We start from the raw sequence: 26,685 nt of genomic DNA, 5'->3' as shown, positions 1-26,685 counted from the left end.
TGCCTGTTCTAGAAAAACTTGCAATCCTACCTGCTGCTTCTGTGGTTCAGGAGTAGCAAGCAAAAATATTATTTTCAAAATTGGTAACACACTAGGTTACCCTTCTTTTGGGTACCCTGCTCTAACCATAATATTTATGCTGAAATGCAGAAAAAAACATTTCCACTAAACGAAAACCAGTTTTATAACCTGTAGTGAGAGTGTATGGCTGGACTGAGGTTTCTAAATGTGCAATCTTTTTTACTGTATATAAGAATTTACATCCTTTTTTCCGATTGTTTTACAGGGTTGCTGCTACAAAGAGTCCTATTATTTTCATTGGCACGGGAGAACATATAGATGATTTTGAACCCTTCAAAACACAGCCATTCATCAGCAAGCTTCTCGGTAGGTGCTTAGTTTGTGGCTTTTCAACACTACCCGCAAATCAGTGTAAAACATGCCAGGCTTGTGTGTGAGCTGTTTGGGAGGAGGTTAACCATGTCATTGCCTGTTTCAATCTTATGTTTAAAGTAGCTTAAAGACTCTTATTGTGCTCTAGTCCTGACTGGGTAAAAGGTACTCTGAGCTAACCATGGCAGCTTCTGGGTGGCTCCCATTGTGGTGCAATGTGTGTCCACTCTTAAGTACTTAATCTGAAGACGTAGCTGACTCTGCTGTGGGGAATTCTTCTGGCTTGGTTCTAGTGGGCAAAGGCTTCTGTGTCGTGATTTTTGTTGTGAAAGTATCTTGATATGATGTGGATCAGGGTGTGTGACTCTCACTAGCTCAGTCCTATAACCTCTGTGAAAACGAAGCATGGGTTGTGGTGATCTGTGAATTTGTTGCCAGCGGGTGGTGCTCCTATGGGTGAGGCATTGTGTTCACTTGCATAGAGCCTCGGTTAACTGGTGCACGGTTACTTGCAGCAAGACCTGCAGATGAACTTCTCCTGGTCTTCCTAATGTGTCCATGTGCATTGACAAACATATTGAAATCTGTTCAGTTTGTTTCAGAGTGTAAATATGGTATACAATGTCAAATACATGGAATAAAAGTACATCTTCTTATCACTAAGAGCAGTAGGTAAGGGAGGCTGAGAAACAGCTGGTGAGGTATGCCAAAGAGCCGTAGGTAAGGCACATCGAGGTGCGGTGAGTGAGATTGGTTGAGGAGTGGTGAGTGAGTTTGTCTGAATGCAAGAGACACAAAGAATACCATGTGATTGATAATTGAGAGTGAATGGTAAATATGATAAAAGCACGTTCAGATTCCATGCACAGGCCTGCCCTTTGGGCACCAGTTCATGGCATGGCATTGGATGGGATATAAGATCTCGGAGTGCTAATGCGAAGATAAGTTTGGGGGTTATTGATTATCTTGTATTGACTAGGGCAGTTTAGGGTTTGAGATGTTGCTTTGCACGGGCAGAGATATCACCAGCTGAAAAGGGTGCTGTTAACTGTGCTCATTGCTACTAGGAATTAGTCTGTTCTAGAGACGGCATCTTGAGTGTTGTCTGAATGGTCACATATGCTGAAACTCTAAGATAACCCAGAGGCTTGAGATGATTTTAGTCTATTACCCCCACAGTTCCTAAGATTATCAGCTTGGATCTAATATCAACTAATCGGGAAATATATGTTATTCTGATATTTATGTTTTTAAAGAAATGCATAGTAGGCAAGAGTAAATTGTCAATTGCAGGATGTCTTAAGAAGTAGTCAGCGGAAGATAGGGTCACTGGTTTGCATCGTGAATGCTATTAGAACATGTTTTTTTTCGTTGTTGGTAGAATCTTGAACATTTTCTAGTGATCTCCAGTGGGCCACTAAAGATACATTAGCAAGGCTGTCCCCATACGGTTTTGTTCTATTTTGATCTCTTTTGAGAATGTAAGACTAGCAGTTGTTAATAATGTTACTCTCCTGCAATTGCCACTCTGCATCTTTAACTAATTACGTTTTTTCTTTTTATCTTCAGGAATGGGTGACATTGAAGGGCTTATTGACAAGGTGAATGAATTAAAATTGGATGATAACGAGGCCCTCATCGAGAAGCTCAAACATGGTGAGTTACACAGAAATATCCTTAGAGTCAAATCCCAGGTTGAGACAAGAGAGGTGAGATCTAGTGAGCAAACCCCCAGACTGTCTCTCGGACTTGAAAAAGTTGTCTAGAATTTGCCTCCTAAACTGTAATTGTATTCAATCAACGAAGTCATGAGGTGAGGGCTGCTAGCACACGCTCTGGGCAAGAGTCGTGGTTTCTTGGAGCTATTCCTGTGTCTAGACGGATGGGTTTTAGTTTTGAGAGCTGCAGGATGAAGTATGGCTCTAGGGGAGGGCTCTCGTCCAAGTTATTGAAGAGATGAGGCCAAAGAATGAGATCTCGTGGCTGTGGGCTCTACTAACCGTGGCAAGGATGCATTCAGGCTCCTATGTCTAGAATACAGAATTGATGGGAAGCACAGTGGTTAGTTATCACCAAGCTGTAAAATTGCCTGCGAAGAGCAGCGTTACCGTTGGCAGTAACTGCATTACTCTCCGCATCCCCAATTACATTAAGGAAAGAAAATGCCATATGTGGATGCGATTTGCCACCTAAGATAAGATATCATTGATGGGAGTAGATCTTAACACGGGTAAAACTACTAACCGGTTTTTACAGTCCGAAGCGATGGTTATGTCTGCCCTGCAAACACTTGCGTGATCGTAAAGATGTATTTTGCCCACCAGGGTCTTGCCCTGTACAAACGTACTCATTATGATTTATTCCCCCCCTTTCTTTTTTACTACCTAGCTATGCACTATGCTGCCTGGGTGCAAGTTTTAACCCAATGAAATCTGGTTAGCTGCTAACAGCATGGTACATGTATTGTGCCACTGTATTGATTTATTTTTACACCTGGCCTAAATTACCCTCTACAGTATTTTTTCCTATAGCCCGTAGCAGTTACGGCATTTAAGATGATAATATGTAACTGTAATCCTGCGGGCCTCAGTCACAGTGGAGTTGTAATTTCCTCCATTTGGTAATATTCACATAAGGAGATGCTTGGCTCCGACCCCAGCCCTGCGAGTACTCCTCTCTAATGAACGCTCGGATATCATTGGATCACTTCTTCCGCTCGAGGGAACAACGGGTAGATCGCCAAAATGAGTGGTTACACAAGGTTAAGTGTGCCGCATGCTTGCGTCCTTGACCATAAGTGACAGGCACTGCAGGGAGTCAGTCGCCATAGTTGTTCATTCAGTCCCTTCCCCAAAAATTGCTCGGTGGCTTAATTTAACCCACTCTCTTTATAAACCATGGATGGTTGACGCTCAAGACTCTTGAGCACTGTGCTGAGAAAAGTATCCTCTACGCCTCTTTCTATGAAGTGTTACTCATTTTCTGTTAAGTCCGCTATGTTCCTTCATAGTAATTGTTTTAGGAGTAGGGGTGCTTCAACACAGCATCTGCTGCATATTTCCAATTTGTACCTCCCCAATCTGTTACATGTCTGAATGTTGTGGTTCCAGAGCTCTTCTATTGCGAGCTTTTGTGCTCCATGGTAACCCACTGATTCTTCTGCAGGTCAGTTCACGCTGCGAGACATGTATGAACAGTTCCAGAACATCATGAAGATGGGACCTTTCAGCCAAATCCTGGTGAGTCCTCTGCCTCTTCACACGGATACTCACTTCAAGAGAATCCCCAGTAACTAATTAATCTAGCCGTAGTACTTCAAAGTACACAAGCGCTTGGAATTCCTTTGTGGCTTACAGACAAATAAGCGGGGTAAAACCCACAATCACATAGGTCTTCCAGGTTTCAAGTGCTCTATGGTATTTGCATTTGAATACAACCGACCACCATTGTTACGGTATTATAATGTAATTGCATTTATTTCGTGCTTACTATCCCAGTCGAGGCATTTAAGCTTCTCATCAGGCAGCACGCTGATCCAGAATCCAAGGTTACTGGTTTTTCTGTGATTATCTTTGTGAATTGGAATTAGTCTTGTGCTCTTACGGAAATCATTCTGTGCGTTTACTCCAGTTTGTGTGGTAGATTAAATTAATAGAAGTTTTGATGTGATCCTTAGTGTGGCAAGGCGGCATGTAAATTCACACAAATGATTGGTGGTATTAAGAGATGACCCAAAGGTCCTTATTGCATGGATGTGACGTTCAAAGGAGCTGTTGACTTTTAAATGAGGTGTGGGCAGTTGGCAGAAATACAATAATAGTAACCGGGATTAAAGCAATGATGTATGTGACCTAGAGTAGCTACTCTTAGTCAGATTTAGTACAGAAATAATCACTTGTTTGTTAAGCCCCAATTGGTAGCTAACCATTGAACAATCAAAACAACAATGTAGCTATTCAAAACATGAATGTTCGAGGCATGTGAGCTGCTAAATTCATATCTATTGCATAGATCGCCGCCTAGTGTTGGGTCCGGATGATTGCACATTGTTGTCCTGGAAGAGTCTTCGAAGTATCACGAGATAGGTGGCTCCTCCCCTGGACTACAGTGCGCATGGGCATCGACCCCATCCCCAGGTTGTTTTTTTTCCGCCATTGGGTTCGGATGTGATTTCGACGTCTCCTGTTCGGAATCGATAAAACAACTTTTGAAGGCCACAAGGCTTTCTTTACTTCGTCGGTATTGTTAGCGTTCGGTCTCGTGTGTCCTCCTACTCTTCGAGTCGGATAACTGTGGAGTCAGGTGACTCTTCGGTCATCGAGGCCCTGTCGACGCAGCAAGACCCTGACGACGCTACGATGGAACGGAGCCCGTTCAAGTACTGCCCCGTGTGCGGTTCGAAGTACCCACACATCGACGTGCATCCTGTATGCAACAAGTGCCTGTCGCCGGACCACAACGAGGCCAACTGTATGGCCTGTTCGAGATTCAGGTCGAAGAAGACGCTCAAGATTAGGCGCGTGGCGCGCCTCGAGGCCCAGCGATCGGCACCGGCGCCGGCGGACATCTTTGGCGACCCCGAAGCAGATGAGCAAGAGCTTCAACTGCAGATCTCACCTACATCGGCGGAGGTCGAGGCTGACTACGGAGAACCCGTTGAGGACCTGGACCTAGACGAACACGTCGAGGAGGTAGGGGACGACGAGGAAGTTTATGGGGCCGCGGAAGATAGCTCGGAGGAAGAGCTATGCCCCGTGCGTACGTTTACTAAGGCTCAGGTCACGGGATCGCCACACGGCCTTACCCACGACCCTACTCCTCAGTCCTCGGGCCCCGCCTCCTGGCCCGGCTACAGACATACCAGCGGAGCCTCTATTACACAAATCGAAACCGAAACCATCGGAATCGAAAACAACAAAGATGGCCGACAAACCATCGACACCGAAGACGTCTGGGACTACATCGAAACCGTCGTCTTCGGAGCCCTCGAAGCCGCAGAAGGCTGTCGAACAGGCTAAGGTGCCGAAAGGGGCCAAGGAGGCCGGCTCGAAGAAGGTCGTCGAGCCAGTGTCGAGTAAGGTGGTTGAGTCGAAGAAGACTGTCGAGACACCTTCAACCAAGACTGCCGCACCGACAGGCAAACGGACAGTCGAAGCGAAGTCAGCGAGGGGCACCGAGCCGAAGTCTGGAGCCCCGACGCTGACAGATAAATCTGCTGCTCCAAAGTCTGCGACGTCGACGACTAAGGCCGGGACGGTGAAGCAGAGCGCAGCTGTCGAAGGTGCGTCCGCGCCTCCGCCACCCAAGGAAACATCGTCGACGCTCGGATCTTCCCCTGCGGGTGGACAGAGGTCGTCGGTCGGATCGACCAAGCCGCTTCTTTTACGAAGCAAGTCTCGGACTCCTGAAACGGTTGAGAGACAAGGCGTCGGAGCCGAAAACACCTTCGGTACCGAGCACAAGTGTTCCACTGAAGAAGACTTCCATGCCGATCCTCTATACTCTACCTCCGAAGGTGGCGCCGAAGGCTTTTGCACCTCGTACGGTGCCCGAGGACTCGGAGCCATTGAGGCAGACTCAGCTGAGTGGAGGCTTTGGTCGACCACCTTTATCTGATGACCAAGAGGAGCATTTTATCGACGCCGACACGGGTAGATTAACGCTCTACAAGAGGAAAATTACATCCCAGCCTGTGGAATCCTATGTAATACCTCTAAAGAAGAAAAAGACTGCACCAGACACGCCAGAACTTGTTGAACCCGTTCCACAACGGCCTAGGCTGAGTCCTACCCCTTCACCCACTTGCTCAAATGGAGATGAGGATGAACAAGATGAGGGGTATAACTTCCCGGACAATAATGACCCTGATGAGCAGCAGGACTCATGGGTACACTCTGGTGATCAGGGGGACCAACAGGTGGTCGGTGACCCACAGATGTATGGGGTGAAAACTTCTCCAACTGAAGACTCTGCGGCGTTTAATGCTTTAATTGAAAGGGTGGCTATGAACCATAAGGTGGAGATGCATGCCGACCCTGTGGAAGTTGACTTTTTGTTTGATACTTTCTCCGCATCAGAAAAAACTGTGAAGACACTTCCAATGCTTAAGGGGGTTCTCAAGCATGCCACAGACATTTTCAAGGAACCCACCAGAGCGAGGGTAGTGAACCCACGAATTGAAAAAAAAGTACAGGCCGGCACCTGGGGACCCTACTTATATCCGAGGCCAGTTGCCTCTAGACTCTTTGGTGGTCTCAAATGCCCGCAAAAGGGCGAATTCGCAGACAACGGGTGAAGCTCCTCCCCCGGACAAAGAGTCAAAAGTGCTGGAGGCAGGGGGCAAAAGGGTGGCTGCGCAGGCAGCCAACATATGGCGCATATCTAACACACAAGCCCTATTAGCCAGGTATGATAGGGCGCACTATGACACCTTAGAGCAGCTCTTACAACTCCTTCCAGACAAGTTTAAAGAAGGAGCTGAGATGCTGATACAAGAGGGCAAGCTCATCTCTAACGCTGCAATTAAATGTGCGCTAGACGTGGCAGATACAGCGGCGAGAGCAGTCAACACAAGTGTTATGTTGAGGCGTCAGGCATGGCTCCGCATCTCAGGGTTCAAGCCAGAAATACAGACGACTATCCTCAACCAGCCCGTCAATCCAGACAGACTGTTTGGGCCTGAGGTTGACACCACCCTCAAGAAGATCAAAAAAGATACCGAGACGGCTAAGTCCATGGGGGCACTTCAGTCTCAGCAGTTCAGAGGAAACACTTTTCGTCGCTCAAGTGCGCGGGGTGCTACCAGAGGACACTTGGCACAGCAGTCACATTTCGGCAGAGGAGGCGCCCAGGCCTCGTACCCAAAACAGAATAGAGGTGGTTTCAGAGGCAACAGCGCCGAGGGCGGAGGCAGAGGCAACAATAGTTCCCGTTCCTCTGCTGCCAACAAACAGTGACTCTCTGTCACTGCCCCCCGACCATCCAACACCTGTCGGGGGGAAGACTCCAGCAGTTCCTGCCAGTCTGGACGTCCATCACCACAGACAGGTGGGTAAGGAAACTTATCCAGTTCGGTTATTGTTTGGAGTTGACGTCCACTCCACCCAACATACCCCCAAGACAACGACCTATGTCGGCAGAGCACTTGCACTTATTGCAGCAAGAGGTTCTTGTGATGCTGCAAAAAGGCGCAATAGAGCTCGTGCCGGTGGAGGAAGAAGGCACAGGGGTTTATTCCCTGTACTTCTTAATCCCGAAAAAGGACGGTTCACTCAGACCTATTCTGGACCTGCGCCCCCTCAACCTGTACATCCTCTCAGAACATTTTCATATGTTAACACTGCAGCAGGTTCTTCCATTGTTAAACCAGGGAGACTTCCTCGCAACCTTGGACCTCAAGGATGCTTATTTTCACATACCACTCCACCCATCCCACAGGAAATACCTCAGGTTCACCATACAGAACAGGCATTACCAGTTCAAGGTCCTACCCTTCGGAGTGACCACTGCCCCCAGAGTGTTCACGAAGTGTCTGGCGACTGTAGCGGCGCACCTCAGGAGACAGAACATACATGTCTACCCTTACCTAGACGACTGGCTCGTTCAAGCAAAGTCGGAACAGCAGTGCGCCGCAGACATGTCCCACACAATTAACCTCCTTCACAGTCTGGGGTTCTCACTGAACTATCCAAAGTCGCACCTTCAGCCAGCCCATGTGCGGCAGTATCTGGGCGCGACAATAAATACTGACTGCTACGGCTCAGCCGAACCAGGTGAGGATCGACAACATACAGTCGCTCATCCAAAGGTTCAGACCGCAACACTCACTCCCAGCGAGAGTGTTTATGCAGTTGATAGGCATGATGGCCTCCTGCATCTTCATAGTCCCGCACGCAAGGTTGCATATGCGTCCGCTCCAAGAATGCTTGGCGCATCAGTGGACACAGGCTCAAGGACAATTGAAAGACCTAGTGTTGGTGACCGGTCGGGCATACAGCTCTCTACATTGGTGGAATACACACAACCTTTGCAAGGGCCGACCGTTCCAGGAGCCTGTGCCGCAGATCATCATGACGACGGACGCTTCTCTCCAGGGATGGGGAGCTCATGTGCTCCACTACACGGTGCAGGGACTATGGACGACACAGCAAAGGAAGATGCACATCAACTATCTAGAGTTGATGGCAATTTTCATGGCACTCAAGTCCTTCAAGGTACATCTGTGCAACAAAGTCGTGTTGATCCGGACGGACAACATGACTGCCATGTACTATATCCAGAAGCAGGGGGGTACGCACTCTCCACAGCTGTCTCATCTGGCTCAGAGCATATGGAAGTGGGCCATTCAGAGGAACATTTTCCTCATGGCGGAACACCTCCCGGGCAAGGACAATCAGATGGCGGATCTGCTCAGCAGGTACAGCCATCAAATGCACGAGTGGGAGATACATCCATCAGTACTCCGCCCGTACTTCCAGCAGTGGGGTCATCCAGAGATAGACCTGTTTGCCACAAAGGAAAACGCAAAATGCCAAAGCTTTGCCGCCAGGTTCCCTCACCCACAATCGCAGGGCAATGCGATATGGATGAACTGGTCAGGCAGATTTGCGTACGCTTTTCCCCCAGCACCTCTAATACCGCTGGTGGCAAGAAAGCTGAAGCAACACTCGATGACACTCATCCTGGTTGCTCCAACGTGGGCACGCCAACCATGGTACACCACGTTTCTAGAACTCTCCGTGGTACCGCATCAAAGGCTGCACCTCACTCCCAGACTTTTGACGCAGAACCATGGCGACATTCAGCATCCAGAGCCGCACCAGCTCAATCTGGCGATCTGGCTCCTGAGGTCTTAGAGTTTGGCTGCCTTAACCTGCCTCCAGAATGCATGGACATCATCAGGGAGGCACGGAAGCCCACTACAAGAGCTTGCTATGCAGCAAAATGGAAGCGGTTTGTCATTTATTGTACAGCACATAACATAAACCCGCTAGATGCATCCATTCCTAACATCATCTGCTATTTGTTGCATCTTTACAAATGCAATCTAGCGTACGCTTCCATTAGGATACACTTATCCGCCATAGCGGCTTATCTTCAGAACAGGCAGCACCTCTCTGTTTTCAGGGTGCCTGCCATTAAAGCTTTTCTAGAAGGGCTGAAGCGGGTCATTCCTCCCAGGACCCCACCCGCTCCAGTATGGAATCTCAACGTGGTCCTCACTAGGTTGATGGGCCCACCTTTTGAGCCTCTACATTCGTGTGAGGTTCAGTTCTTGACATGGAAAGTGGCTTTCCTCATTGCTATCACGTCTCTAAGACGTGTTAGTGAGCTACAAGCGCTCACAATACAAGAGCCATTTATTCAAGTCCATTCAAACAGGGTAGTGCTCCGCACTAACCCCAAGTTCCTTCCAAAGGTGGTGTCACAGTTTCATGTCAATCAGACGATTGAGCTGCCCGCATTCTTTCCAAACCCAGAAACAGTAGCGGAAAGAATGCTCCACACGCTGGACGTTAAGAGGGCATTAATGTACTACATTGACAGAACACAACACTTTAGAAAGACACAGCAACTTTTCGTTGCCTTCTCAGCACCGCACAAAGGCAACCCTATTTCCAAAGCTGGAATAGCCAGGTGGATCGTTAAATGTATTCAGATTTGTTATCTAGAAGGCTAAACGCACTTTAACGCCCCCCCCCAGGGCGCACTCCACACGCAAGTTGGGGGCCTCCATGACATTCCTAGGTAACATTCCTTTGGAAGACATTTGTAGAGCAGCCACGTGGGCTACACCACATACATTTACCAAACATTACTGTGTAGATGTGCACTCCAAACAGCAGGCAGCTGTAGGACAGGCTGTTCTCAAAACCCTTTTTCAGACTTCTGCAGCTGGCACGGGCGGCCGCCGCTAATGAGGGGACTGCTATGTATTCTATGCAAAAGATATGAATTTAGCAGCCCACATGCCTCAAACTGAATATGCTACTTACCAGTATGCATCTGTTCTTGGCATGTAGGGCTGCTAACATTCATATCGCCCACCCTCCTCCCCGGCCCCTGTAGCAGCTGCAGATTAGTTCTTGCATTTCATCACTAGCATGGACATCATTTCTGCTTTCGCACTCCATCTTTGCCACAATGGCTAAAAACAATCTGGGGATGGAGTCGATGCCCATGCGCACTGTAGTCCAGGGGAGGAGCCACCTATCTCGTGATACTTCGAAGACTCTTCCAGGACAACAATGTGCAATCATCCGGACCCAACACTAGGCGGCGATCTATGCAATAGATATGAATGTTAGCAGCCCTACATGCCAAGAACAGATGCATACTGGTAAGTAGCATATTCAATTAAACAATAGAAAATGTGCAGACACGGGTATGTTTTCTTTTCAAAGGTACACCGTTTTAATGTAAACGGATTTGAAAAGGGTACATTAGAATACAACAAAACACCAAATGTTAAGGAAGTAGATGTATAAGATGGACTTATACATCTACTATCTTAACATTTGGTGTTTTTTAGGAACTGTTTTCTATTAGTTCGGATTCATGTCCTTCTCCATTTTCATTTGGAATATATGTATACACCCGTGATTTGTAGGGTTCTTTGTATATCCTCCATCATGGTGTTTTGTTGAATTCTAATGTACCCTTTTTAAATCTACATCTTTTTCTAACTCCCCTAATAAGGTGACCCCACTTTCCAGACTGGCATTGCCAGGTGGATTGTGAGGTGTATTCAGACTTACTGTGCCAGGCCAAAATGTAGCTTACTGTATCTCCCAGGGCGCACTCTACATGCAAACAAGAGACTTGGATTTGTTTTTGTAGGTCAGATGCAGATGCTGAACATCTGAAAAGCTGCTACATGGTCCGCAACAGACACATTTTACAAAACACGTTTGGACATTCTAGCCCGTCAACAGTCTATGGCTGGAGAGACCGTGTCAAGACCGTTGTTTCAAATATTTGCATCATCCGCCCACTAGCCCCTGCCTAGGAGGAAACCAGTTGATGTAGAGCAAGTGTATCTATAGGCACATATGCTACCAGGGGAATTGTTACCCTGTAAGCACCTGTTAATAGCGTGTAGTACTGCAGATCCAGATGCGTCCACCCTCTCCCTGAACTCTGGTAATAATTGCACGTTCACTTTTGAAGTTATAGCAATATTGAGGAATGTCGCAGGCTGGGCAAACGAGCTTTTACTCCAGGACTGGTTTAATTATGCGAAACTAGCCCGGGCTTTGTGCATTCAAGAGACACGGCTGGCAGACAAGGTTGATGTAGATGGTTTCTCATTTTTCTGCACAGCTGCAATCCCATCCAGTGTGGGCAGGGCTAGAGGAGGCCTGCTTGTTTTAGTATTAACCACATTGCCATTGAAAGTGCGAAAGTCATTTTTAGCTTCACCATGCTATCAATTTGTATTATTACATTTTAAAGGCAATCCTGACATATAGATAGATCATTTTTGTAATTACCAATTAGACGCCTCACGTGTCTGTGTGGTTGAGGCTCTGGAGAAAGAATTACAATTTTTTAATCTGGTCTGGGGTTTTAACCTCTTGCATGCTCATGACAAGGTGAGCTCGTCATGTATAATGGGATTCAATAAATGTCAGCACAGGAGGGGAAAAGCCTTAGCAGCCAAGTGGTTAAATATCACTAGATGCCCCCTTCCTTCCAAAGAAGTGTGTGGCCTAACTGATGTGCAAGGTGAGGCTTAGAGCATTTTCGTCACTGTCCTTATTTCGTAGCCTTGAATAATTTGATGATTAAATGCAACCTAATCATGGCGGAGACCTGTAGGAACCTGGGCGTCTTTGCAGATGGCCCCCCACTTTTTGCCCCCATTTAAACTACTGGATGCAGGTTTTTTGACTCTGACAGTGCACACTGAAGCCTGCCATCCATGCTCAAGTGCCAATGGTCTTTCTCCTAAAAACGAAATGTAACCCAATTGGCAACAACGTTAGCACCCTTGCAAGTCCCTGGTAAGTGGTACCTGTGGTCCCCAGGATATAGGTACCAAAGAGAGTCCCTATGGGCTGCAGCATGCCTTATGCCACCCAAAGGGAACCCTCAAAAATTACATACAAACTGCCATTGAAGGATGCGTGAACAGGTGCAAGCCCTTTCAAAAACACAACACTGCACACTGCCTGTGTGCAATGCCAAAGTACACTTCAGGTACTATATGTAAGTCACTCCTACGGCAGGACTTAAGAGCCAAAGGCAGGGTGCATTGTAGTATATGCAAGTACAAATCTGTATGAGCCGATATACCCCTGTGATGTCTGGTTCTATTGCTGGATATTAGAAGTGAGCAGGGAATCCATCTTAAGGTATTTACTGGGCACTGGTCACGAGTTCCCCAGCTACATAATGGCTTCTCTGAAACCTTTGATGTTTGGTATCAAACATCTTGTATTAATAAACCTGCGCCGATTCCAGTCATGGATTCACTGATATCTGCGCCAGAGTGTACCTCAGAGGTACCCCCTGAACCCTTCTAGTCCTCTAGTGTGCTGGTTGACTGGTCCAGTCCAGACTGCCAAAACAGACTAGTTTCTGACCCACTTGGAGGTGAGAGCCCCACTCTCAGAGGTCAGAAACAATGCCTGCTCTGGCAGGAGGTATTTACACCACCTCCAGCAGGAAGGCTAGTAAATTAGCATGTCAAGGCAGGGCAGGGAGCTTTAAAGAGCCCACCGCTTTTGATTTGCGAGCCTGGCTTCGCCCAGACCTGGAGGATGCTACCCCCTACCCTGAGGCCCATTTGGCACCAGGACAGACGGGAAAATTAGCTATGCAGTAGGAGTGTTGCAATGCCTGGCTGTACACACCTCTAGGGTGGGCAACCTGTAGTGAACATGAAAATAGGAATTCTACCATCTTGTGTGTGGTGAAATTAGCAACTCTGGGACAGGGTGATGCCCACTCCTCAAAGGAAGAAAACATCTAAGGGGTGTAGTGACCGCAGGGGTAAGTAGCCCACTGGCTACTACCCTTACTCCCTTTAGCGCTCTTAAATTGAGTATTTAAAGGACCCCATGACACCAGGAAATCTGATTCGATGGACACATGAAGAAAAGGACAAAGAAAAGCCGCTAACTTTCTGTGAACTTTTTGGCACCAAACCCTGCCTGCACCAGTCCCGATAATTGTGAAGAAACCGACTCGTTCTGTAGCTGAGCTGCTATCAAGAACTCCGGTAGACTGCCAGCAATCTCCCTTGGAGTAGAGAAGCTACTCCCCTGCAGTCAGCAGGCACCAAAACAACAGATTTCGGTTTAGCGTGCTGCAGCTCCTCTGTCACACTGCCTCAGCAGCCCCTCAGGAAGTGGTCACCATGCTCCAAGAGGTCAGTTCCATCTCCCCCACCAAGTGAGATGACACCAGGGCCAAGCAGAACAGCACAGCACCAATACCCAGAGTTCTGGACCCCTTGCAGCAAACAAAGCAAGCCATTGTTGAGGGTCGCCCGCACTGCAGAGACTCATTTCCAGCTGTCCTGATTTTGCACCCTCAACCATCAAGACCGACAACCGCAAGGAGCTGCGATGCACCAGCTCAGTCGGCCTATCCACTCTTCACCGGAGTGTCCTGGTTCGGGTTCCCGAGAACAGACTGTGCTTTCTTTCTCCCAGGCCCCTTTTGAACTGAGCACCACCATGAGGAGCTCCCGGACTTGTCCCCACGTCCCCTTCTGTCGCCAGTTTCTAGGTGCCCTCCCCTCCCCCGCCCCCCCAAAGCCACCCCCCCCCCCATCCCCCGCTCTCCTTCAGTGTAGCATGTAAGGCTAACAACCTGACCAGCACCTCTGCACCCGGACGCTCCAGGGCCGGTAAACTCTAACTGCTGGTGGTACTTTAGACTTTACCCCCTATCACTGTAAGTCCTTAAGGGGAACCCCCGAAACCTACTTCAAGTACCTGTAAATGCCTTTTTCTCCCATAGGAAAGCATTATCATGTATAGACTCATTTAAGTGAACATTTTACTTACCTGTGAAAATCAGTATTTCGAAAAGTACTTACTTGATACCGAAGTTCTTGGTATCACAATTTATTTAAAAGAAAGATGAGTTATTTTTCTAAATTGGTCTCTGATTTATTGTGAGTGTGTCTCTCATTTATTGCCTCTGTGAGTACAACAAATGCTTAGCGTTACCCTCTGATGAGCCTAAACTGCTCGCCCACACTACCTCAAAAGAGAGCCTTTAGTGTTCTCATTTTTGCCTCTGTAAACCAATAAGTGTTGCCTGGACTCTCTACTCAGTGTACTTAGTTTTAGTGAATTATACAGAGAGCCAGCTTCCTACAACTTTACTCCGTAAGCCTAAACTGCTCGCCCACACTACCACAAAAGAGCCGTTTGATTATTATTTTAAGCCCTGTAAGCCAGTAAGGGTTGTCTGGACTTTCTCTATTGTGTACCTCTGTGTGGTACACTACATAAAGCGCCAGCTTCCTACAATCAGTTTGACACAGTTGGTTCCCCTTGACTCGGTGCAGCAGACCTACACCAGACTTCTCGGTCTTGTTTTTTAAAGGGTCAGTTCTGCTAGATTATGTCATTTAGAGGAGTTTGACACATGTAATGTGCTCTTGTGCCAGGTCCCTATGCCTCCCTCATTAGACACGTAACCCAGTTCAGTCTACTCCCAGTCGCCCAGGAGTGCTTTGTGTTTTCACTCTGGTTTATCTTGTACTCTCCACATATCTTCACCTGTAGGGTATGATTCCTGGTTTCGGACAAGACTTCATGAGCAAAGGAAATGAACAGGAATCCATGGCCCGGCTCAAGAAACTGATGACCATCATGGACAGCATGAACGATCAAGGTACAATGCCGTTTAACTTTAGGAGGAGGAATGAGTCTTGGCTCCAAGGCCAGTGCAGAAAGGGTGGGACTTGTGTCTCAGAGGAATGCCTCGCCAAATCCATTGTGGATTGAGGGATGGAGGCAGGTTCAGGGGAAGTGCTAAGCAGGGAAGTCGAGAGGAGGAATTGGACACACGCAACTGTTGCATGTGACTATTTGATGGACTGTTGAAGGCGGGGAGGTGTGGGTAATTGGGGGAGAAAGAAGAGGACTGAGGCGAAGGACACCATCTGTGCAATCTGTGGCGCCGCGGCCAGGGCGACTGACGCTGGAATCTGGGGATCAGGGTTCGATCCCCGGCTCTGGCGGCAGGTTAGCCCAGCACCATGTGACTCTGGGCAATAGCTCGCTTAATCTTCCCGACGGCCCCCAGCGCCTAGAGACCCTTACGGGTGATTGTGCGCTTTACAAATGTGGATTATTATAATGTGGCCACTACTCCTAACTTCCCTGGTGTGCAGGCAGTGTATAATTCAGTAGTGTCCACTTACCTTTACTGCCCTGGCAGTGCTCACACTGTTTACAAATACATTTGTTAGGTTGAAGCCTATCAAACAGCATAGCTGTCTGGTTTGCTTACAGAAGATTGGAAATTCCGAAAGCTTCACTGGGACTGCATTTCACCCATAGCTCGCCATTAACTTTGTGTTTTGTAACTCCTATGTTCTGGCTTTCTATTTTCTGGCTTTATTTGTTTTAGGCTTTCCAGTTTGCCCTTCCCGTGGAGCAAAGCCTATTTACTGTATTTTTTCACGAGTGCTCTGTTTCTGTAACCAGGCCTTTAAATCTGGTACTTAAATTGTCAAATTTGCTGTGCATTTAAAGACCGAGGTCAAATGTCAGGCTCTGTCTTCCAGGGAGCTTGGTATTTACTTTTCTTTTGTTGACTTAAAGGTGGGAGGATTTACGTGACAATCTTGCTGTGAAAAGGAAAGGCTTTTTTTTCTAGCACACAGCAAAATGTAAAATCTGTAAATGAACTACAGTTATTTCAGAATTAGAAAATCACAAATGATTTTTTTTTTGTCAGTCTGAAGTCTGGTGGAAACCCATATTTTAATGCGAACAAAACCAGTCTATGCACAAGGTGATTGCATTCCCACACATTATCGTTTATGCGCTGTAGACTTTTTAATCAGGAAAACTGTAGGTCGATACAAATGTAATGCTCATTTAAATTGAAAATGTGTTGTCTGCAATGGCAGTGCACTACTACACCATTCATACTCCTGTGTACACCGTCCACAACACTACTTAACTCCTACACACCGCCCTCACGCACCCACCCACAGACCCCACCGACCCCAGCAACCTCAGACGCTGGATCGACGACTGCGCCAACACCCTCGCCCCGATCAAGAATCCCTCCAACAGACACCAACAAGAATGCCAGGTGGTTCACCGCTGACCTCCAGACCGCCAAACAAAACTGCCGAAAACTGGAGAAGAAATGGTGCCACGATCAGACACCGGAGAACCAAGCAACCCACAAGAACGCCATGCGCCAACACCATCAACTCATCAGATCCGCCAAAAAGACCTCCTTCAAGGACCACCTCGACGACAATGCACACAACCGCAAAGAACTCTACGACATTGTGAAGGAACTCTCCAACCCCAGCTCCAATGACATCCCACAATCGCAAGACCTGTGCAACTCCCTTGCCGCCTCCTTCCTCCGCAAGATCGCAGACATCCACAACTGCTTCGACAACCAGACCACCACGGCAGCCAACGACACCTCAGACACCTCAGACACCACAGCCACCACCCACAGTGACCCCCTGCTCACCTGGACTAACATCAACGATGACACTATCAAAATCATTAGCACCATCCACTCCAGCTCCCCGTCAGACCCGTGCCCTCACCACATCGTCAAAAAAGCCAGCTCCACCATCGCACCCCACCTCCACAAGGCCATCAACATCTCCTCCGCGACCTTCCCGGAGAGCTAGAAGCCCGCTAAAATCAACGCTGTGCTCAAGAAACCCAATGCAGACTTGAGGGACCTCAAGAACGTCCGGCCCGTCTCTCTGCTCCCGTTCCCGGCGAAGGTCATCGAGAAAACCATCAACAAACAGCTGACCCACAACCTCGAGGAGAACAACATCCTAGACCCGTCCCAGTCCGGGTTCTGCAGAAACTACAGTACCGAAACGGCCCTCATCGGCGCCACCGACGACATCAGGGCCCTGCTGGACAGCGGCGAGAACGCGGCCCTCATACTCCTTGACCTCTCAGCTGCTTTCGACACGGTCTGCCTACGCACTCGCCTCCATGACGCAGGAGTCTGAGGCAAAGCACTGGACTGGACCACCTCTGTCATCTCGGACAGAACCCAGAGCATCCCTCTCTCCTCCCCCCCCCCCCCTTCACCCCCCCTTCCGATCCGAAGCCTCCAAGATCATTTGCGGTGTACCCCAAGGATCATCCCTCAGCCTGACATTGTTCAACATCTACATGGACTGCTCGCCTGCGTTGCCAGACTGCACAACCTCAACATCATCTACGCCGACGACACACAGCTGATCCTCTCCCTCACCAAAGACCCTCGCACCACCAAAACCAATCTCCACGAAGGAATGAAAGCCGTCGCCGAATGGATGAAGAACAGCCTTCTGAAGCTGAACTCTGACAAGACGGAGGTCCTCAACCTCGGCTCCACCCCCTCAGCCTGGGATGACTCCTGGTGGCTGACTGTCCTGGGAGCAGCACCGACACCCATCGACCACGCACACAACCTAGGATTCATCCTCGACTCAACACTCTCCATGACCAAGCAAGTCCACGCCATCTTATCCTCCTGTTTCAACAGCCTCCGCGTGATCCGAAAGATCTACAGGTGGATCCCCACCGACACAAGAAGAACGGTCACCCAGGCCCTCGTCAGCAGCAGGCTGGACTACGGAAACGCCCTCTATGCGGGAGCCCCGGCCAAACTGCTGAAACTACTGCAACGCCTACAGAACGCCTCTACACGCCTGATCCTCGACACAGCCACATCACACCCCACCCCACCTGAGAGACCTGCACTGGCTTCCTGTCAACAAGAGGTTAACCTTCAAGCTCCTCACCCATGCACACAAGGCACTCCACAACCCCGGCCCAACATACCTCAACAGACGACTCGCCTTCTACACCCCGAACCGCCAGCTCTGCTCCGCTGACCTCGTCCTCGCCACCGTCCCCCGCATCTGAAGAGCGACCGCCGGCAGCAGACCGTTCTCCTTCCTCACCACCAAGTCGTGGAACACCCTCCCCATCCTCCTACGGCAGAACGAAGACCTACTAATCTTCAGGAGGCTACTCAAGACCTGGTTATTCGAGCAGTAGCTTTGCCAATGCTTATTCTCCTGAAGCGCTGACACCATACTCAAAACTTTCACACTCCCACTTTGCTAACATTTTGCGCTCTTTTGAAGTGACCCCCATCTCCCGCACTGCTGCCAACCAGCTGGCTTCCCCTCACTCTTCTGCAGTTCTGACACAGAACACTTCTCTGTCCTGCACTGCCCACCTGTTGCACACTTCCTCTCACTTTGCAACACTGCTGACATGGGACACTCGTTTCACTTACTCTCCTGCAGTGCTAATACAGGTTACTCTTGCTTTTCATCCCCTGAAGTACTGACACAAAGCAGTCTTTCCTTCAATGCTGACATGCTATATGCCTCCCACTCGCTCCTGCAGTGCTGAAGTTGGGCACAGTTCCACTTAGTTTTCTGTGGTTCCCATTCAGAGTGACAATTCCTTTTGCTGCCCTGCAGTGCTGACTGGGTTATTCTCTCCTGCACTGCTGCATGCTTCCCCTAATTCTCAGCGGTGTTGACAGGAAACACCTCTCTTACTCTCCGTGCAATTTGGAAACTGTGTTGTCCTGCAACTTTTTTTTTGTGATGGATACTTCTAACCACAGATTCCTTACCTGTAGAATATATTCCAGATGCAGATTGTATCCATATGTTTTCACTGGCGTGTTCCCACACACTGCTAGGTGGTGCTGTGTGGTTCGTGTTAACCTTGTTGTGCCACAGAAGTGATGGGGTTGCATATAAACGCAGACCCGGTGCGCCAACGTCCATTCTTTTCTTTCCGCATCTTCAAATGCGGGCTAGGAGCTCCACTCACTTGTTCGACTGTTGAGAAATTCTTTTACATTTTTTTCCAGTGTGCAAGGAAATGATGTCCCCACTGAAGACTAAGGTGTTCAGACTGAGCAATGACTGTCAGAAAGATATATTGGTAATGGCCTTACCGAGGTGTGCCTCAGTTTGTGAACGGGGCACAATTCTAAGTTGTACAAGAATGTGCCCTTATTCATCTAAAAGTGGCCTGGAACCGTGAAGTGAAGCTGGACACCACCAAACATTGAATGAAGCCACGGACCTCGCTTTAGTCCTGCTACCGTTTTAAGTCAAGAGCGCAGACCCCCTTCCACTCTCACTGCAGTTTTTGCAGTAGGTGCAACTTACCGTCGAATTAATCTGGTTAGTTGAAATCAAAGTCGAAGAAAAATCCAAAGAGCAGTCACACGGGTGTCCTGGTGCAAATCCATCTGGCTCATGATCGAAGAGCCAACTCCACAACAGGTCCAGATGCCCCCTGAGTTTCCTGGGCCATTGGTGACACTGCAGCTAGTAAAGGCCTTTAAGGAGGCCATTCTGTGTTTTTGTGTTACTCTTCTGCTATCTCTGGTATTCCTTTGGACCCCAAGGAGCAGCCGAGGACCTCAGGTTATGGCCTTTGGACCCATGCTTACGCCATCTGAGTCCCAGTAACCTGCTTCGGTTTTAGCAGGGACTCTAGTGTCGACTTCCGTTCCGGCTCCTAGACTGGTGCCTCTTCCCTCATTGACACCACATGTTGCTGGTGCAAGAGGTCGAGCCCTTGCTGAGCCTGGTGTCCGACTCTGAGGCAAATCTGTTTTGACCCCGGTTGAGGTTTCACCCAAGCTTACACAATTACTTTCTGACTCCTACTCAACTCTACCTCATAGACGTCCTCAGAGGCTCCATCGTTTTGGTTGTGTTTTTTTATCGGAGTTTGCCACCACCTGAGAATGATGATGGGGATGATTTACTGGAAGCACCAGTTTGACATTGAGATCGGTTAATGCCATCTGCCTTTTAGGCCATAATACATAAGCCCTTTGGGACATTTCCAGCAAGATCTTGATGGTGGTTAAGGAGGAGTTTTGGACCTCTTTGGTTCAGATCATTCAGAACAGCCATGAAGACACCAAGTATGCAATCAGGGCTGGCCTCGATCATACGGATTGCTTGGGGCGAGTGGTAGGTGCTAGTGTGGTGCTCTGGCACCGTTCTTAAATGTGATCCACTGGATTCTCTGAAGACATGCAGACGTCCTTTATGGGATCTGCCTTTTCATTAGTCCCGCCTATTTGACTCAAAAGCTGATTCTGCCCTCTATGCTTTTAAAGAAAGTAGTGCCAGAACAGTTCCTGGGATATTTCTACCCCTGCTTGGCAATTTCCTAATGAGTTTTTACCCTTCGCTGGCTACTCCAGAGGGATGGTAGAGTAACTGTGCCAGGCTCCTCTACCACCGCAACAGCCACCCCAGTGACCTCACCCTTCGAAAGAGGAGGAGAGACTCCATTGGATGGACCCGCAAAAGAGCTTTCAGTTTTACACGGATCGTACCAAGGATCAGCCTTTGTGGGGTTCTCCGGGACAAAGAAGGGTAAAGCAGTGCAGAAAGGAATTTTATTGAGGTGGACAGTCCTCTGCATTAAGATTTGCTCTACATCGGCCGAGAAGCAGCCTCCGGAAGGACTGAGGGCTCATTCTACCGGGGGCCGGGCTGCTACTGGTGCAGTGACACTCAGAGTGTCGGTTCTTGAAATCTGTCAGGCCACGATGTGGACATCAGTGGCGCATTTACAAAGCACTGTTGTCTTGACAGCCAGGTTGGAGAGGAAGGACGTTTTCCTGTTCAGCTCTGCAGGACTTTTTGGTCTGAGCCCTCTCCACAGACCCTCACCTTGTGGAGATATTAGTTTGGTATCTATTCTGAGGTTAGAAATCTGCAATTAATAACTCTTTCTGGTAAATAATCTAACTGCAGATTCCTCAACGCCTGCCCACCTCCCCCTTCTGGGGATTATTTTTTATCTTTTACCATCTTAAAAGGTACTAATTTACTGTAACCTCCGGTTGTTCATGCCTCACTTTTGAGGGCACTGAAAGAGTCAAGCAAGTAACTAATAAATAAAGTGCAATGGTGACACTTCTATGTGTCTCCTTTGTCACTTCTGGGGTGGAATGAGCCAACTTGGAACCTCATGACACCACCTAGTGGCACTCTAGAGAACTGCAGTGAAAACTTCCAGGTCCAGTCTTGCGCCTGGGTGGCAACCTACAAGTGAAGAAACTGCAATTAGACAGACTGTCCACCAGAACCAGTGTTACCGAAAGTAACCAACCTGTTCTTCTAGCTAGTCTTTGTTCTTCCTCCAGTAAGCTTAACATTTGTGTGAATGTACCGGAGATGCTCCATCTTTTCACTTTACTGAGTTTGTTGACGTGAGCATCCACAAACTTCCCTTCATTCTGGGTGAGGGTGGTTATAACCCTTTCATTCTATGTCATTAGTGGTGTTGCAAGAAAGTAGATAATAGCTAGAGGCATTTTTAGCCATGCCCTTGTAGAGAAAATGCCCACTGGCTCTCTCGCATAGAAGGTCCATCAGGAGTCCATAGTGGCGATTCCTTGTCTTCTACATATTTGAAACAAATGGAAGCTGTGTGATAGACAAGTATTAGCTGACCGGTGGCATCCATATGGTTCCTCTGTGCATGCTGCACAGGGCGGTGGATTTATGCAGTCAGCCCTTATCCAGGTTGCATATGCCACTCTCATAATCTCCTACTCCCCAATACTCCTACCTGGTGGGTGTGCATTGACTTCCAACCAGTTTTTTTGCCAGTTGCAGAAATTGTCAGAATTGTTCTATAAGGGTCAAGAGTTAAAAGCTGTAGGAGTTCTAAAAGCAATTCTCCTGTTCCGTCTCTTGGGGACTATGGAGCAATGTACCGCTGTTTTGGATTAAATCTGTCTGCATGCTTCTAGTGTGACAGAACCCACGACCCATGGTTCTTTAGCTTGCTTTGCCAACGGTTCAGGCTTCAGATGCCAACATCTCTTCACTCCCAGTCTCAAGTACTTGTGTCAGAAGAAGCATAGGTTCCCATTGAAAGAAGTGCAGCTTCCCAATGTAGTGGCCAAATTGAGGCAGTCACACAGTTTCTGCAGGAGCCTAGTGGCCTCTCTGTGGCTGGTTTTCATTCCCAGACTTGATCCAGCTGGCGGCAGAGGCCCCTCTCAGCTTCCGGATAGAGTGGACCTGTTCACACGAGAGTGTCTGATGCTGCTCCCTTGTCCACAGTCACCTAAATGAACTGCACGGAGGTGTCCTGGGTGGACCTGTTCACTCAAGAGGGTCAGATGCTGCACCCTTGTCCACAGCGGCCTAACCAAACTTCATGGAGGTGTTTTGGGTGGACCTGTTCACACGAGAGGGTCAGATGCTGCTCCCTTGTCCACAGTCACCTAAACGAACTGCACGGAGGTGTCCTGGGTGGACCTGTTCACACGAGAGGGTCAGATGCTGCTCCCTTGTCCACAGTCACCTAAACGAACAGCATGGAGGTGTCTTGGGTGGACCTGTTCACACGAGAGGGTCAGATGCTGCTCCCTTGTCCACAGTCACCTAAACGAACAGCATGGAGGGGTTTTGGGCAGACATTACAGGCATCACCATGGGCAGTAATCTTTACTGTTTTTATTAAACTGCCCTGGAGGTCAGACCTGATGACAACTGGAGAAGCGTGGCTCAGTGGTTAGAGGCGGCAGACCCGGAAGCTGAGATCGGCCGTGGACCAGGGTTCGATTCCCCGCCTCGGTGGGTCTCGGGCTCAAAAATTCCACGGACTCGACAATTCTCGCTTCGGTGCCTACTCGACTCACGGGGTCACACTCTGCGACTCTGGGCAATAGCTTGCTTAATCTCCACTACGGCCCCTAGCGGCGGGATGCCTGGCTTTCACCTTGTGGATACCCTGCCGGGGTATCTCACAGGGGAATACCAGGACGGGTTCCCTAAGCAAGCGCCTTGATACCTTCGGGTGATACGTGCGCTATATAAGTCGCAATACATTTACAACTGAGTGCACTGCCAACAGTCAGTCCACCGGTGACTACAAATCCAACCCAGTCACTGATTTCACCATCAAGGATTACTTCTGAACCACCCTCTATGTTGCTGGATGACGATGATGGATACAGTCAGAAAAAGGCAGAGGCACAGAAAGAGATCATGCTTTACTCACATGATTTATAGTCTGAGCTACCACATTGAATCCATAGGTAGAAGTCATCATGAACTAGACGTGTTCTATCCTCTGCATCAGCATATGGACTGGTGATGCTTCAGGGAACTGCCGCCTTGCCCGATGCCACCTGTGGTGCAGGTGCCCGCAGATTTCTTGGACTGATGGAAGCACATGATGCAGGATTTCTATTTTAGATGATTGCTTCCATCAGCACTGCCTCCGCTATCAGCACCAGTTTTGCCTCCTTACCCACAACCAGGGTTTTGCTCCTCAGACTCCGGAGTCCTCTTCAACACAACTTCAGGAGAGGACTTCAGTGGTTCCTCCACTAAGTCACTCCAGGTCCCCAGCCTGCCCTTCCAGGGTTATTGCATGAACACACTAAACAAACAGATGGAATGCCAAATTCTGATGATGATGATGATGATGAGGGGACGAATTGTGCGATTCAACCACTCCCGACATCCAAACACCGAAGAGTGAAGGATGCTTGTGTACACTCTGACAGAGCAGATTCAGATTCCACTCCACGAGTCTTCACTCTCTGAAGCTCCTGCTTCCCACATTCACCAAATGACATTGCCTCATAGATCATGCTGCTAAAAAAATCCACATCCCAACACCAACCATAGCCCAAACCAATTTCTTGTTTGACTTTAAAGACAATGCCAGGAGGTCAGTCAGATGCATTCCAGTCTTGGATCACCTTTTGGGGGACATCCAGTAGAGCTATCTGCTCTCCTTTCAACCACTAAGAAGAGAATCACCTTCATTTACAAGCTCCTCAGGAAGAAATCCTTCAATTCCTCAAGCACACAGTGGGCCTGATACTGGAAGCTCAAGGAAATAAAGGGCTTTATTTTAAGTTGAGATTTTACCTCATCACGAAAAAAGTGGGGAGAGTGGCATCCTTTTCTGGCTCTAAATACATTATCGAAAACTTGTCTTCAGAAAGGTTACTTTGTTAGACATCCTTCAGTTCATCAACAGGGGCGAGTATTTGGCACTAATAGATTTGGAAGACACATGCTTCCACATACCAGTTCATACTCAGTGAAAAAACTGGAGTCCTGGTCAAACGCCAACAATTTCAGTTCAAGGCTCTCTTATTTAACTTCGAATTGAAATGCCTGGCGTCATTTGCTGCCCGTTTGTCTTCTTGGGCTGCAAGCTTTCCCCAAAACTGGACAACTATCTTATCAAGGCACTCACACAGCAAGACGTTAACGCTACAATGCAAAATACTTTACATCTGTTAGATCTACTTAGGCTGACACTGAACGCAACACAATCTGTTAACCGCCAGATCTATGGGGTTTCTGGGGTCACACATATGTATAGGACACCCTAAAACCATGTCCTTCCTTTCCAGTTTTAGGATGATCTTTGTCATCCACCCAGTTTTTCAAGTAAACCTAAAGGTATCCGTTTCTGAAGTGTTGATTGCCATTAGCAACGGGAGCAGTCTTTCGTCCTGGAAGGACATTTGTTTGGTTGGTGAAGGTGGTATGCAGAATGTGTTTGGGTGATTCGGACCTTTTTGTGCCTAACTCAAGTTGGTGCTGCCCCATGGATTTCAATGTGAGCCAGCCTTTGGTGGAGCAGTTTATGCTCATGTCCGATACTGGTGTAATATCGAGTGGTAAGATCGCAGCTATGCTGTTGGAAGTCCATGTTCTTCAGACCTTCCCCGATAGCTCATACTGCGGACTCTTCGGGCTGAAACTAGTCAGTCAGGCTGATTTGAGGCCGGAAATGAGCGATAATTGCTCTGCCTTTTCAGCAAGTTTATTAAGATTGATCTGTTTGCTATTGGCCTGTAGTTGGCTGGGGCTGGTTCTGAGTCATCGAGTCTGTGCTTCGTAAGTTACGGCGTAGTGTGGGACATTTTGGGTGGATGTGTTTTGAATGTTTGGGTGTAAGAAGTGAATTAGCAGCACTAGTGTCTTCTACATTCAGTCGCAGCAGGTCCAGACATTTGTTAGTAGCAGAGCACAGTGTAGTTGCAGTGAGTTGGCATCAGGTTTAAAAGAAAGATTAGCAAGCCAACTAAAAACAATAAACATGGACTTAGAAGGTGCTTCGCTGAATAATTTAAATTGTGATCACCTCCTAAAAGCTTCCTAAAGAACAGTGCCACTAACCACTGACTTAAAGGACACAGAGGTTTAGCCATTAGCGTAACAAAATGTGGGCAATCTCCAGCGGCAACGAAACCCGGGATAAGGAACCCCGTTTGTAGGTGGACTTTGAGAGCTGCTCGTCCACTGCAATTAGATGGGTAACTTGCTCAGGGAAACAGTTTATGTAATGTAGATATCAAACCGACTTAGTTATATAGTTTACTGAGCACACTTTGCAGGAGTAGTTTAGAGTGCTGCTCGCCTCTGCTTAGTCGTGAAGCTAAACTGTTTGCCTCATTTGATCCTTGGCTTTGTGACATTGATGCCTCTGATTTTCTTGTCATTAAAATGCTCCGTGGTTCACAGGTTTTAGGCAGAAAGTCTTAAATTCTTCAAGGATGTGTAAATAGTGTGCACTAGTTGGTTGAGGGTGATATGCAACCACACATTGTGTGTAACCTACGTGCTCCAATCTTCTTTCTACAGAACTTGATAACACGGATGGTGCCAAGCTGTTCAGCAAGCAACCCGGGAGGATCCAGAGGGTGGCCCGTGGCTCTGGCGTCTCCACCAGGGATGTGCAGGAGCTTCTGACCCAGTACACCAAGTTTGCACAGATGGTGAAGAAGATGGGTGGCATTAAAGGGCTTTTCAAAGGTAAGACCAAGCAGCCACAGTAAATTTACTACCCGACTAGTAAATTGGTCCATTACCCCTGCACTGCTTTTACTACAGACACCACTCACATCCTATCTTCACTACTCGACTACAAAATGTGGGCATTTGTGCCATTCTAACCCTTGGCACTCAACTTAAGAAAGATTGTGTTCAGCGCCACTCATTCTTCTGGCCCGTAGCTCCACCAGCTCTTCTAATACCCTCCACTCGTCCCATAGTGGGTGCAACCCAAGGCATTC

General features: G+C 48.2%; 1 protein-coding gene across 2 annotated transcripts in view; it reads left to right on the top strand.

The window, feature by feature from the left end:
* SRP54 (signal recognition particle 54) overlaps window positions 1-26,685 on the top strand; it is a 190,843-nt gene that overhangs the window by 52,018 nt on the left and 112,140 nt on the right. For both annotated transcript variants that reach the window (XM_078659378.1, XM_078659377.1), the window contains exons 10-14: window positions 287-387; window positions 1,963-2,049; window positions 3,559-3,632; window positions 15,141-15,249; window positions 26,255-26,425. In XM_078659378.1, coding sequence (XP_078515504.1) covers window positions 287-387; window positions 1,963-2,049; window positions 3,559-3,632; window positions 15,141-15,249; window positions 26,255-26,425 — 542 coding nt within the window. The remainder of the gene's footprint in view (window positions 1-286; window positions 388-1,962; window positions 2,050-3,558; window positions 3,633-15,140; window positions 15,250-26,254; window positions 26,426-26,685) is intronic.

Source organism: Lissotriton helveticus, chromosome 9 (assembly GCF_964261635.1).
Source record: "Lissotriton helveticus chromosome 9, aLisHel1.1, whole genome shotgun sequence".
Classification (NCBI taxonomy): Eukaryota; Metazoa; Chordata; class Amphibia; order Caudata; family Salamandridae; genus Lissotriton; species Lissotriton helveticus.
Note: the sequence above shows the minus strand (reverse complement) of the source record. Positions and strands in the feature narration are given on the sequence as shown.